This window comes from Drosophila elegans, unplaced genomic scaffold, assembly GCF_018152505.1.
Source record: "Drosophila elegans isolate 14027-0461.03 unplaced genomic scaffold, ASM1815250v1 contig_208, whole genome shotgun sequence".
NCBI classification, from domain to species: Eukaryota; Metazoa; Arthropoda; class Insecta; order Diptera; family Drosophilidae; genus Drosophila; species Drosophila elegans.
In genome coordinates, this window is record NW_024545578.1 from 20,828,015 (window position 1) to 20,840,945 (window position 12,931).

The 12,931-nt window shown below is 34.5% G+C and overlaps 5 protein-coding genes across 10 annotated transcripts in view; 1 reads left to right on the top strand and 4 right to left on the bottom strand.

Annotated features, from left to right (window-relative positions):
- LOC108142620 (adenylate cyclase type 2) overlaps positions 1 to 12,931 on the top strand; it is a 45,467-nt gene that overhangs the window by 10,017 nt on the left and 22,519 nt on the right. For all 3 annotated transcript variants that reach the window (XM_017266604.2, XM_017266605.2, XM_017266606.1), the window contains exon 2: positions 1,563 to 1,913. In XM_017266604.2, the coding sequence (XP_017122093.1) occupies positions 1,733 to 1,913 (181 nt within the window). In that variant the 5' untranslated portion in view covers positions 1,563 to 1,732. The remainder of the gene's footprint in view (positions 1 to 1,562; positions 1,914 to 12,931) is intronic.
- Positions 3,652 to 4,359, bottom strand: LOC108142625. The gene is made up of 3 exons (XM_017266614.2): positions 4,216 to 4,359; positions 4,011 to 4,160; positions 3,652 to 3,959 (listed from the first exon to the last, which is right to left on the bottom strand). Exons 1-3 carry the CDS (start codon positions 4,277 to 4,279, stop codon positions 3,694 to 3,696), a joined length of 480 nt encoding a protein of 159 aa, XP_017122103.1. The 5' UTR covers positions 4,280 to 4,359; the 3' UTR covers positions 3,652 to 3,693.
- On the bottom strand, positions 5,262 to 6,070 carry LOC121467072. Its single transcript, XM_041708021.1, has 5 exons — positions 5,922 to 6,070; positions 5,819 to 5,854; positions 5,650 to 5,720; positions 5,427 to 5,589; positions 5,262 to 5,368 (listed from the first exon to the last, which is right to left on the bottom strand). Exons 1-5 carry the CDS (start codon positions 6,028 to 6,030, stop codon positions 5,283 to 5,285), a joined length of 465 nt encoding a protein of 154 aa, XP_041563955.1. The 5' UTR covers positions 6,031 to 6,070; the 3' UTR covers positions 5,262 to 5,282.
- On the bottom strand, positions 6,073 to 7,030 carry LOC108142623. Of its 2 annotated transcripts, none has more exons than XM_017266613.2 (5): positions 6,802 to 7,030; positions 6,708 to 6,743; positions 6,552 to 6,637; positions 6,337 to 6,451; positions 6,073 to 6,282 (listed from the first exon to the last, which is right to left on the bottom strand). In XM_017266613.2, the coding sequence occupies exons 1-5, from the start codon at positions 6,920 to 6,922 to the stop codon at positions 6,200 to 6,202; spliced, it is 441 nt and encodes a 146-aa protein (XP_017122102.1). In that variant the 5' UTR covers positions 6,923 to 7,030; the 3' UTR covers positions 6,073 to 6,199. The 2 variants fall into 2 exon arrangements, with proteins under 2 accessions (XP_017122102.1, XP_017122101.1); XM_017266612.2 differs by having other exon boundaries at positions 6,075 to 6,282; positions 6,337 to 6,499; positions 6,802 to 7,024.
- Positions 7,446 to 8,233, bottom strand: LOC108142621. 3 transcript variants are annotated; one of them, XM_017266609.2, is made up of 4 exons: positions 8,030 to 8,233; positions 7,884 to 7,915; positions 7,675 to 7,831; positions 7,446 to 7,622 (listed from the first exon to the last, which is right to left on the bottom strand). In XM_017266609.2, the coding sequence occupies exons 1-4, from the start codon at positions 8,217 to 8,219 to the stop codon at positions 7,531 to 7,533; spliced, it is 471 nt and encodes a 156-aa protein (XP_017122098.1). In that variant the 5' UTR covers positions 8,220 to 8,233; the 3' UTR covers positions 7,446 to 7,530. The 3 variants fall into 3 exon arrangements, with proteins under 3 accessions (XP_017122098.1, XP_017122097.1, XP_017122096.1); XM_017266608.1 differs by having other exon boundaries at positions 7,446 to 7,616; positions 7,884 to 7,978; XM_017266607.1 differs by having other exon boundaries at positions 7,884 to 7,978.

Here is a 12,931-nt window from a genome sequence, read left to right on the forward strand (position 1 = left end):
AATGTTTGACTTTTGTTTATAATAATTATATGTTTGTATAATTGTAAGCGATTTCCATTTAAAGAAAGCAGATACTAAAGAGTACGTGTTTAATTTCTAAAACGTTAAGTTCAGCGAAGTAATTTAATTCTGTTTTTGCTTTGGTTGACTTTAGTAGTCGATTCTTGCAATCCAGAGTTTATTTACGTTCCACTTCGCTCCACTTCGAATTAAACTGACACAATTTAACTTGGCCGAAAGAAGCTACCGTAAACTGCCAAGCAAAAACGTTGAGCAATTCTGAGTAGGAGAAACTTTTACCAACTTGAATGAACAACGGTGGCGCCAAAGTGTAGTTAGTTTCGTAGCTTGACAAAAGAAAAAAACTTTTTTCCCAGTCGTTGGAAAACGTGAAAAGAGGAAAAACGAAGGGACGAAGGGAATGTCGCATGTCGCATGCCTTAAGGATATGAGAGAACTTCTCCCGAATCGACTTGACATACTGACATTTGCTGAACAGTGCACAGATGTTAAGAAAATCTAAATCCAAAAAGAAATAAAATTTATTTTCAAAATATTGAAAAATCAATTACCAAATTGTTCTTTATATATTTCTTAAAATGTTCTTCAAAAAATATTACTTTAATTATTCAACATTTTGAAATTTTGCATATTTTAACTAGAGTGTTTTACGACTTAAAATTACTCATTCTGAAAAGAGGTTTACTTAAATTATTAAAGTTTTTTACACTCCTTTTAAATAACATAAAATTTTAGAAATTCACTTTCTTTTAAGTGTAATATTATCTTCTTAAGCTGGGCTAAAGAAAAAGTTACTTTTGTTGTGTTCTGAAGTGCCTTGGCTGAGAACTTTTCTAATTGCTGCATAGACACTTTCAAGCGAAGCCCACAAAAGCAAAACATATTTACATACAGAGGCATACACGGTTTCTTTGTACAAACAACTGCCAATAGAAGCGACGTTGAAATACGTTAGGAAAATGAAAATGCTGGGGTCTAGAAACAACATTTAACAACATCAAACAAAATGAACAATAAGTTCGAAGCTGTCACTTGTTCTTACTGCCAGCATCTTGCAATTCCTTTTGAGTTTATATAGCTAACAGTATAGTAAGCAACTGAGATTTATTTTAATTGGAAGAGGGAAATCTTGGGATACCTTTAGTTAAGGTACAGACAAGTTATATATGTCATTAAAAAGTTATTGTCAAATGCTAATCACGGAGCCTTAACATAATTGGTCACAAAATTTGGTATCAAATATTTTATATGTTGAAGGTGCGATCGTCACGAATTTTTTACCTTGTTTAGTGGTGTTTTTGTTATTCAAACATGGTAATTCATTATTTTAAAGAAAATCTTTCTTTACCAATAACCAGCTATGCACCTAATATAATATCCATCTTACAAGTTCCTTGGTTTTTTTTTGTTTATATATGTAAATTCACCTTAAATACAACCCATTTAATAACAAATTTATTTTACACAACTTCACTTATGTTTCGGAAGGAAAGCACTCAAACTGAACCAAAACTCTCGTTTTCCGCTCCTTTTCGCTTCAGTTTGCTTTCTCGATTTCCATTTCCGCACGGAAGCAAGCTGGGCGGCAACAAGTGTTGGATGCCCAGGAACACAAATCAGTAGGACTTTCAGCCGGGGTGAGGCAATCAGGACGCGCAGCTGGCGGCTGTGAGGAGTGCCACTGCCGCTTTCCCGCCCACCGAGTTCCGCCATGGTAAATCGCAATGCGGAATCTGCGAAAACGGAAAATGGCACAAATGCAACGAATCTGATTGTTAAGGCCGGTGGAAATGCAGCGCAACCAAAGACGATGACATCATCGGCGGCTAAGATGGCGGAGGCCCTTTCGGCGTCACTGGCCGATTTGAGCGAGCAAGAAAATGGAACCACGGGTGAGTGTGAAAAGCACTGCTAATCCTTGAATGGGAAAAGCTTCTTTAAATCAAATTAGTTTCACAAAGCGAACATTCTGTACACAGTGGAACTTCCTTAGCAGAGCTATCACGATTACATTTCATATATATTAATATATTAAAAAAACTATTTGTATCATTTATTCTCTTTTGAATAAAAAAATGTTTAGCAAAAACAAAGGCTGTGTCAAAGTCCGACTTTGGGTGTGATCCTTTTCGGTTTTCTTTTAATGACATTCACACTTAATTCGAAATAACTATTGCCTACTTTTCAGAGCTAGGAAATAATTTTAAAATTACCGTTTTAATATTTTATGTAAACGAATGGCTTAAAAATGAATAAAATGATTTGAGGTGAAACACAGGAACATTTTCGAGGCCAGTTTAAATACATATCTTTTTAAAAATACATTTGCATTGTAACACATCATTTTTCAAAGTTTTTCCCAAAAAGTGTAAAACAATTCTTTTGAGTTATTTTATTTATTTTGTTGGTCAGTACTTCTGTCATCCTTTCCTAAGCTTTTTGTCGAACGTACCTAAAATAAATGTATTTTATTGGTTGCGATGAAGTGCCTTTTCGAATGTCGACTGTATTATAATTTTTGGTTCTGGTCTATTAAATGAGCCTCGGGCTCAGTTGCCGTTCATATTTTGGTCAGCTCAAGGTCGTGTTCGTTTTCGCTGGTTGCCTTGGTTTGGTCTTTAAATTGAATTGCCCAACCCCGATTCCTTGCGTACCCCGCCCATTTTATCCCCTGGCTGGCTGATGTAACCCCGTGCGCTACTTAATTTGGGCTTGTCACGATAACATCAGGCTCTGCCCATTTCCACTTCCAATTTCCACCCGATGGCTGCTTTTCTTGGCCCATCGCGCGTTTGTTGTTTTAATTAAATTTACCCCGCTCTGGCTTAGTTCATAATGACAGCAATAATAATGATGACAAAACAGTTACTTTTACTATTAATTTTTGATTAGCTTGTACTTGGATAAGTTGAAAAGTCTAAAGTCAAACTTAAGTAGAGTTTGTACTTTGAGTTTGAAGACTGTAATTATCAAGAAATACTTTCAACATTATATTGGAATTTAAGTCCTACGTCTGAAAGTAAATAAAAGTGAAGACAACCAGCGAAAGTCCGATTATGAAATTATGTCTAAAGTTCATATTCCTTGCACCACTCCTTTCCTTATAACAATCACTTCACTGAAAACATCCTACTTTATTATTTAAATCCTTTCCTCTGAGTAGAATTGTACTCTCATTTTCTCTGGCTGCAAGGTGCAAAATTACCAGCACAAACTGCAGGCCCAATTTCCTTTATAATTAGCTTATTTCACCTAAAACTAAACTGAGGGCAAGTTTTCCATTGCAAACTTACGTGATAACTTACACTTGTTTGGCACGCATTTCGGTAATACATTTTCACTAGATCCAAATTTTTTTCTAACTGCTGAACCATCTTCAAAAGACACTGGCATCCTGTTGAACAGCCGTGATCATTTCCTATAAATGAATAATTTTCAAACCCTATGGTGTGTTGCTTATATTAAGAATATTGTTTAAGCAAATAAACAAATTAAGAAAAGTAGCACGAGTATATACAATTTCATTAGATAAAATTTTGAAAATCTGTTCGACATATTTTGAGAGAAAGGACTTTAATTTTTTAGATGTCAAAGTTGTTTTTTTCAATTTTTGGGGTAGCAAAAGTTTTTTATTGTTTTTGCTTTGTTTATTACATTACAATTCGAAAATAATTACATTTCAATAAAATTCCATTGCAACATCCCATTTAGGAGAAAAATTGATAAAGTGAGAAGTAGCAAAACAACCGCCATGTCCATTGATCTAACGTGTCCTGAATTCTTATGTATTTTGTCTTCGCCATCATGGTTATTTGGCCCAAAGCAATACGCACGACACCGAGTGCAGGCCTTTAAATGATCTTCACCCAATTTTGCTGCAAATAGTACTGAACAGCCCAATTCCGGCGACCAAAAGCAGCAGTATTCAGTGATTCCTCCTGAAACAGGAGAGTCTATATATATATTCATATATAAGATTGCAGACCTACCATTTATCTCATACTCATTTGGCACGCATTGCGGAAATTCATTTTGAAACATTTTGGAATTGTCGGTTATGGCCAATTGATCAGCATGATGACACTGGTGACCAGTGTGCTGGCCGTGATTGTTTTTGATCATTGAACAAGATATACAACCTGGAAAACTTTATATGGCTATTTTGTTCAAAATAAGCAAGTTTATTGCGCATACTATTATTTAAAGCGTTTAGTCCTTGAACCAAACTCGAGAATAAAAGTAGTATTAGCAGTTTCATTTCATTCTAGGAAATTTGAAAAAACAGTTTGACGAATTTTGAGAGAAATAGCTTTGGGTACCTAGAGTTGTCAAAGGTTTCTGTTTTTCATTATATACTTTGAAATTAAAGCTTTCTAAAAGGTATATAGGATTTTATTTAAACAAGATACTGTCACTACAAATACATAGTAATTGATTTGTTAATTAGTGCATATCAGGAGTACAAAAATAGCTAGCGCAGTTAAAAAGACACATCCCGATATCTTGTTAACTTTATTTCCGTCGTCGTCATGATTAGCAAGATCACTCTTATATCCACCGCAATATTCTTGGCAGTATTCGCAGTTGTATAGCTTTCTGTCGTAGTATTTTCTACCAATTAGCGCTGTACATCCCAACTCAGGCGACCAAAAGCAACAATACTGTCTTATTTTTCCTATTATTGAATGGTCAAGGTTGAAAACTAATGTTGTCGTATACTTTGCATACTCACTAGTTACGTTAATTTTAGGTGGCACACATCTGGAAATTGTATTTGCTGGTTTTCCGATTGCGTATTCAACGGCTGACCCATCTTCGGAATGGCAATAGAAACCAGTAGTGCTTTGAAATAGAAAGTTTTCTGTATCTGAACATTTTCCACAGACAGGAAACTTTAATTTGGCTTGAGCTTTGTAATAAAATGTCATTGGCCTGAATCTGACTAAGATTTTATTAATTTACCTCTATAGTAATCCGGGTTACCAATTGTAGACGCGACGATTTCTCCCGAAACAGAAGAAATGTATAGTAATATAACAAGAATACATATCATTTTGTGAATTTATTTTAAACTGATTGAAAAGTGACATGAAATTTTTTCTTAGCCTACTTGAAAATCTTCCAATATGTATTTACATGGCTAAAGCTAAAGTCCGAATTGAAACGTTTTAAAAGCGTATTTGATAATAATAATTTTAACTGTTGAGAGGTTTGAAAGAATATGATTAAAATAGTTTTTTATATTTAGTTACTGAATTTCCTTATACATGGTGACTTGCAGCAATGAGTTGTTGCCTTTTTAGTAAATAATATGAACTTACAACATAAAGGAAATATGTTATTATTACTATTAAAAGAGTTTTATGATTAGCATCACTGGGCCTCATAGATATTGTCTAACTTACCGAACGTTAAGACAATTAAACTCCAGTACGTAATACAGTAATTCAGGCCTAGGTTCGCATATGTGTTTGTCTTCAGAGCACACGACACTGATGCATAAATGATCACGTAAATCAAGTAAATTACCTCGATAATTATGTAAACCCAAATAGGAATAAGTGACCCCTACAAATTTACAATATGTGAATGAACTTTCATGTAAATAGCTTACTTCTTAGTACTTACCACCAGGACAGAATATGATAAACACATTGAAGCCAGCAAATGCAAAATTCCCCAAAGAAGGTTTAACCAGTCTGAAAAACAGCAAAAATTAGAAAATCAAATAAAAACATTGGTTGGGTTTTGGTACTTGCTTAAACAAACAAATAACACTTTTTCAATAGTTGATTACCTGATGGATGAGTATAATCATTATGTTCTTTAAATCCTGCAATAAATAACTGGGTATTTAATAACAGAAATTATATTAATAAAGGCTAAGATAGGATATTTACGAAAGAATTCTACCAGGTGAACGGCAAAAAGGCAAAGGGTAAAAAAAGATATAATAGTACAGCCGATTTGTAAATTTATACAACAGCAAAACTTATTGGCAAGCCACATTTCATTTACTAATTTTTTAAAATGTTTATTTTTATTTTTAATTTCCGTGTATGTGAAAATGACGACACATTCAATGAAATATAGTTACAGATATAAATTTAGCTAGTCTTTTTAGGTTTTACAAATTACATGTTGAGCAAGCCAAATATTACAAAATATAAGGCATAAATCATTCTATAGCATTTTCAATTTCTCCCTCCTTTAGTTGTCGATAATACGAATAGATTATGTACATGAAATATAATGTCAGTGCTAAATAAAGAAAAAATTAATTATTTATATATGGTCATAAAACGATAATCTTACCCAGCCAAAGTATCACATACACCCAATAAGTTATGTTGTGCCAAAAGCTCTCATTTATTATTAAATTTGATCCGATTAAAGAAGAAACAATACTAAATGTAACCAGATATATTGCCTGAAGAGTTTGGAAAAACAGAGTGATCCAAAACAGCCATAAATATTGCTAAATATATTTATTTTATTACCAAGTGGCTATATTTTTCAGGAGTACATACCGAGATGATTGCAAATATCAGCAAACACGATGCCAAGACAGACAAACAATCCGGAATTATTTGTAAAGATGTGTAGAGTACTTCCGCTTTATTTTAAATGTAATTAACAAAACCAAATTAAGTCAATTCAATTCATATAATATTTTTGTATGTTACCTGGAAATTTATATTGGGTTTCTCGGGTATGAGTGCCTATTAAATTAATAGAATTAGTACAAAAAAATATATTATTTATGTTGGTGGCTATTACTATTCAAGAGGTATAGAGTATAGTCAATGTTCATGCCGGACAAAAATAATCCAAGCAGTGCAATTATGATACATCCCGTTTGCAAAGATATACAGAAGCAACATTTTTTGGCCCAAAACATGTTTTGAAATGTTTTTGACAGTAAATGCAAAATTAACTTATCAAAAAATTTATTTATTTATGCAAATGCACAATTGTATTTTGGAGATTTTATGATACATAAGCTGTAGAAATGTTTTCAAGTGAAAAAATATTTTTTGAGTACCACATGGCGTATACGTTATTTATTTACATTGAGGAAGTTTCAGGCAAACACTGTTGGATTTATTGAGCAGCTGTTGGTGTCAAACTCAAGCGAAATTGCCTCCCTCTCATTTTCCGCCATATCCATTTGAACGAGATGAGTATTAACTTTTTTGCATAATTTCAATTTAAGCAATTTGTATTATGGCCTCATTAGCATTAGCCTAGAATTTTCTGGTCTGTGTGTGCTTGTGTGTGACAGGCACGCGTGGAATCGTTTTCAGTTCTCATCAAGATGCTAATGAAATTATAAAGAAAATTGAGTCTGCCATATTAGCACAGCAAAATCATTATCCACACGGTCTTCTCACTTGCTGAACATGTGGTTAAGGGCACAAATCTAAATATTATTATATTTTATAACCTTTAAAAACAAATTTGCTGTACATAATTTCAAATCGATAGTAAGGTTGTTTTTAATGCGGTTTATTTGTCAATGCATGGCGGTCTGAATTCTTCAGGATGTTTCTTTACATAATAATATGAATATACTATGATCAGCCAAAATATATCTATTGCTAGAAAGTTTGACAATTAGAGGGGGCTAGGGATATTATATATACACTTTACCAAGGGTCAAAACATTAACCAAGACATAGATGGATGCAGATAGAGGAGTCCGGAGAAACGGGTTGCGAACGTTTATCATTGCATTGAAGACGATGTAGTACGATACCATGTGAATGATATACATAGTCATCCATACGAAAACGATCTTTGTGTGTTTCTAAAACGAGTTAAGAAATTAATAGTAATCGATGAATGGATATTCGCCTCACCATCATAACAGATATTAGCAGCAGAACAGCAGCTGCAATCATCAGACCAATATGAAACACATTAAACCATTTCGCCCGTATGTCAGTTTTAAATGCTGTCATTTTGGAAAACTTTAAATTGTTTCTTATGGCATTTTCTAACTTACATTTTTTGTATATATCTTCATCAACAAAGGTGCCCGCATTAAGAAATCCGAAAAACAAGGTGTAGAACGAAATTACAATGCATCCAGAACTCAAAGAGAGACAGAAACAAAATTTTCGTCTAACTAGCTTCCTTAAAAATGGCATCAAAAAAACAAATTCGTAGCTATAAATTTCCAAAAACAATTTCATATTTGACAAATAATTCGTACCACTTTTAAAGTTGAATACTATTTAATATGAAGTAAGCCCCCCAACAGCTGGTGAAACTCAATCGTTGCATCTCCTCTGGTTTTAGGTCACTGCAGTCCATCTTTCTCAACAAAGTTTCAAACGACCTCAACCTTCTTCACCCAGAAACTTTTGCTTGACAGAAAGTTGGCCAAAGTCCCTTGGCCTTTTTTGTTCATCCTCCACAGAGTAAAGCCAAACGTCTGACTTTCTTCTTTTGTTTCTAACCTAATGCGATAATTGAAAGCAGCAGCCGTTTTTGCATAATTATGCTTAAAATCGACTTGAACATGAATAAAGTAAACTTTAATTGTAAAGTTACTCAATTATTAAAGTATTAAGGAGGTTTTTTTAAGGGATTTAGCATACAAAAATTGGTATAAAAATAGATAGATATAAGAGTAAATTGTTATTTTAAATAACAAATTATAATTAAAATTTTTAAACATCAATAGTTAAGTTTTAAAATTAAATTTTTTTTAAAGTATCTCGGGAGGTTGTCAAACTTTCCGTTTCCGCTCAAGTGACATTACGGAATATAAATTACTGATTTATTTTTAAAACTTTTCCACTTAGCTTGCCGTTCTTTAACGTACAAGTTTTTAATAACGATATTGATTATGATCCCCAAAGACAATATTTGATGAAAATAATAATGCCCAGTATGACATTATTATATTGTTGTCCACTAATGAGGCTAATCAGATTAGTGTATTGTGCACCCAGACTTCATCATCTTCGTGCACCATATGGTAGCTCCAATTTATGATTGATTGCAGCATCAATTTATATGTCATTAATACCCAGATATCAAATTGCGTAAGCAACGTGTTGATGGCCCATTAAATGTCAGGAAAAAGAACAGACAAAAGAGTAAGTTAAAATAAAACAAAAATGGTATGTGGCACATCATAAGCCTCGTTTCCTCTTCCTAGCCAACACATCGATCGATTGGGCAGGGCCATGGTGAATCTCTTCCATCCACATCCACATCCACATCCACATCCACATTCACATCCGCCATTGGCAGCTCATCTATCATCATTGGTGTGAGTCCTTTCTATCCGAGAATGCTTTTACTGTATCCTGTATCGTCTCTGCGCCCGTTTGACACCCTAACACCCTAACACCCTAGCCCACTCCATCTGCCGTATTTATAGCATCTTAATTGAATTTCAATTTTCAATTTCGCTTTTAATTGAATTCAATGAAAAAGTGTCGATGAAACGGTATTCAGCACGGCCACATTCCCCATCCGATCCCTTGCAGTTGTTGTTGATGCTGTTTATTCAGCTGCCAGTCTGCCAGTCGAGCACCTCCACCGCCTGGCTGGCTCTTCACGGCGCCGTCCAGGCCACAAAATGTCCCAAGTGAGCCTCTGTCCCAGCACTGAGAAAAAATCTACTCAGAACTTCTTTTCCAACAATTTGCAGTTTATGTTTAGATATAGTGTCCCGAACACATATGCATATCGTTATTAATACTGCAATTTTTAAACATATAAAATATTTGCTGTAGCTAATGAGAAATAAATAAAACAAGAGAAAAATTTGTAACTACTAAAATATAACAAGACTCATCTACCTATACTCATTTTACAAATAAATCCAGTACAAATTTTTAGCAAATGCTAAGCTGTTGCCTTAAACTAAATTGTTGTTAACAATATTAAAAAAACATAAGCCAATCATTGGTATTAGGCAACATTTTTTGTACTCTTCTCAGCTAACTAAATTTCTATTTATCTGAAATTGATTTAAAAGCATTAGTTTAACTTTTTTTTAAATGTATTTTGTGTTGAAGCTATGATAAGTTTATGAGCAAATTCCCTCACTGGTAAGGACTCTTCTAAGAGTATTATACTCACCCATTTTCGCTTAGTGCACTCGTAAGTGTACTAAAACGACCCACAATTGGCCTGGTGTGATTGCGCTCATATTTTGAACTGATTGGTTTGTGATTGACAGAAAAGTTGTAAATTGATTCGACTGTGAATAAGTGTAGGCCAATGCAAGATAAACAAACCAATTTTGCTGGTTTGTGGGCTAAACAATAAAGCACAAAATTGGATCCTCGCACTATAGGAGCAATAATTGTGGTCGGTTGTGTTTCATGTTTTATGATGTTCACTCACAGGTAAATTGGGAACATAAATCAAATCACAGATTCTTAAAGAGGGAAATATACAAAAATACGATTGTACGGTTTTTCAAAACAAACAATAAAGTGTCGGGCCATGCATTTTCATTAAGAATTCTACCGGCGGAAAAAATTCTGTCCTCACCGAAGCGAACCAGTCAAATAGGAATTCAAATGAATGCAACTTGCATGCAAAATGAGAATCTCCGTGCACACACTGCTGAGAAATGGAATCGCAGCATGTGAATATCTGTATCTGTATCTGTATCTGGCGGTGAATCTGCATTTTGCCAGCTGTCTGGCTTATTATGCGGATACCATTCCTCAGTATTGCCTCCTCGACCAAGCCGTCTGTTTATGAGTTGGCATTCATAATGCCGAAATATGTGTATTTTCGAGGCTCAGCCGATATGAGATTTATGCCACTCAACGCAAGACGAAATATCAACGACAATAGACATCCTCGTACATTTGCATTCTGGGGTTGAAGGTGACAACATAGTCCCCTTTACTCCCCCATTTTGCTTTAAACGAATATTTCGCGAAATTGGCCCCCAACGATAAAGGCGACCAAAAATAGCAAGCAACAAAAAATATGTATGCAAATTACTTTGACAGTAAATTTGCGCCTGGAGCAGTGTCAGCGTTTTATTGCTAAAATATGCACATTACGAATCCAGATTTGTGGGATCTGCCTCTTGATTGCACTGCCCTGGGGGGAAGGTTAGACTTCACTTTGCATAGCTGAAATAAATCATCGTTTAATAGCAAATTGATAGCGACTCGTACCCAAATCAATATACATGTCAGCAAGAGATTTATCTTAATCGATTTGTGAGTTTAGTGTATTATGGGATCAAAACGAGTCCTGCGTGACTATAAAATGATTAAGATACATTATAAATACAACAATGCTACAGATTTATTATATTCAAGACACCAGGAATTGACCAAAAATGTGTGAGAATTGTAATAGGACAATAAACTCCTTGTAATCGATTAATTTTCTTAAAAAATATGCCTAAAAATAGCATACTTTTTTGGTTTCCAGTTGCTTATTCAAGCAGCCCAAAAAAGGGACAGCTCAAAGACACCTATCGAAATTTCGCACACTATTCGGCCATTACGAAAATTGAAAGCTTAAGCGTTTTGGGTCTTATAGCTTATTGGCTTGCGTGCCTTAGAACTGAAATGAAGGTAACAAGAAGCCAAAAGATACATGGAGAAACGAAAGCAAAATGCAATCAAAAAGTTATTTTACTCAACGATAAGCTACCTGGTACTTGCTAAAGATTTAAAAAAAAATACCATAACGTTTATTTGAAAAATATATAAATTCCAACAAAAATCAATGGTCAAATAAAGTAAATTCAAATAATATTATATTATGTTACAACTTAACATATGTATCCTTTTTTGATTATGACTTTTCAACCAATAAACTTTAGAAGCTATCAGTAATGCAAATAGCTAGAATAAAGATATGTAGCAGCTTATTTTTAACTTTTTTTGCTTGCCTTCAACCTGTTACATGCCTATCAGCCAAACAAATATACTCTCTAAGCTTTGATTACCCTGTAGAAAAAGTGTCAGCCCAAGCGAAGGATAACTAAAAGAGCTGGCTGGAAAATAAGTTCTCGATGTCAACGGCAGACTGTTGACTGGCCATGGCTTTTGTCTTAGCCGTGCCATTATTTACGAGCATCGTGCCAGTGACACGCGCAGAAAACCAAATAAGCAGCTGCGTTCTCCGCCAGAAGAACTACATGAGAGAATACGTGCCCCACAGGGTCGACATCGTTGGCACGTCTTTTACCTTAAGCGTCTGGTGCCAATTTGGCTTCCTTTTTGCCACCGCATGGCCAAAGGCTCCGTTCGCATCGACTGCACCTTGATTAATGCGCTGCCAGAACGCTCCTTTTCTTTATTTTATTTTTGACCCATTCCAGGCTCCATCTCTTTCAGTTTCGCCATTAGCAAATGCGGTGGCTACGAGTATTTTCATTGTTTCCGTTTCCTTTGTTGGCTTGTGACCAATTTGTTCAGATGTGACTGCCTTTCTTCTGCCCGATGGTCTCTTATTTATTCGAACTAAGCTGTTGACGAATCGTGTCCCAGAAGTTGATTTATCTGCGGCTCGTGGTAATGGAAGTAAGATGAAACTGTTCCTTAATAAGCAGGAAACAGTTGCTAAATATTTTGGTAACCGTCTTTAAAAATCACACAGTCTAGAAATTATAAAAACAAAAATGAAAAGTTTGTGATTAAGGCAATAAAATAAAATAAAGTGTCTTTAAACTTATAAATACTTTTAAATAAAGTAAAATAAACATTCCGTTACCTGTCATTGATCTTACTATCCATTTGGTGTTATTTGAGGCTAAAAAAATGTAAGGCCTTCAATGAAAGTCCTCCAAAATCAAAGCGAATTTAAGTTGCTAAGTCTTGAACACATGTATCAACAAAATCTTTAGAAAAATAATTCGGTCACGCCTGGCTGTGCAGTTTAAAAATGTGTTGAATAGCCGGAGTTA

Coding starts and splice junctions, on each gene's coding strand:
- LOC108142625 (XM_017266614.2), bottom strand. CDS start 4,279: ATGAAACTGCTAATACTACTTTTATTCTCGAGTTTGGTTCAAGGACTA. Junction 4,161..4,215: donor ACTAAACGCTTTAAATAATA/GTATGCGCAATA, acceptor AAAGTTTTCCAG/GTTGTATATCTTGTTCAATG. Junction 3,960..4,010: donor AAATGAGTATGAGATAAATG/GTAGGTCTGCAA, acceptor CTCCTGTTTCAG/GAGGAATCACTGAATACTGC.
- LOC121467072 (XM_041708021.1), bottom strand. CDS start 6,030: ATGTGGCTTGCCAATAAGTTTTGCTGTTGTATAAATTTACAAATCGGC. Junction 5,855..5,921: donor TCACCTGGTAGAATTCTTTC/GTAAATATCCTA, acceptor TATTTATTGCAG/GATTTAAAGAACATAATGAT. Junction 5,369..5,426: donor TTTAATTGTCTTAACGTTCG/GTAAGTTAGACA, acceptor CTCTTTTAATAG/TAATAATAACATATTTCCTT.
- LOC108142623 (XM_017266612.2), bottom strand. CDS start 6,922: ATGTTTTGGGCCAAAAAATGTTGCTTCTGTATATCTTTGCAAACGGGA. Junction 6,744..6,801: donor TACTCTATACCTCTTGAATA/GTAATAGCCACC, acceptor TTAATTTAATAG/GCACTCATACCCGAGAAACC. Junction 6,638..6,707: donor AACCCAATATAAATTTCCAG/GTAACATACAAA, acceptor TTTAAAATAAAG/CGGAAGTACTCTACACATCT.
- LOC108142621 (XM_017266607.1), bottom strand. CDS start 8,219: ATGAAATTGTTTTTGGAAATTTATAGCTACGAATTTGTTTTTTTGATG. Junction 7,832..7,883: donor TGCTAATATCTGTTATGATG/GTGAGGCGAATA, acceptor AACTCGTTTTAG/AAACACACAAAGATCGTTTT. Junction 7,623..7,674: donor GGTTAATGTTTTGACCCTTG/GTAAAGTGTATA, acceptor CAAACTTTCTAG/CAATAGATATATTTTGGCTG.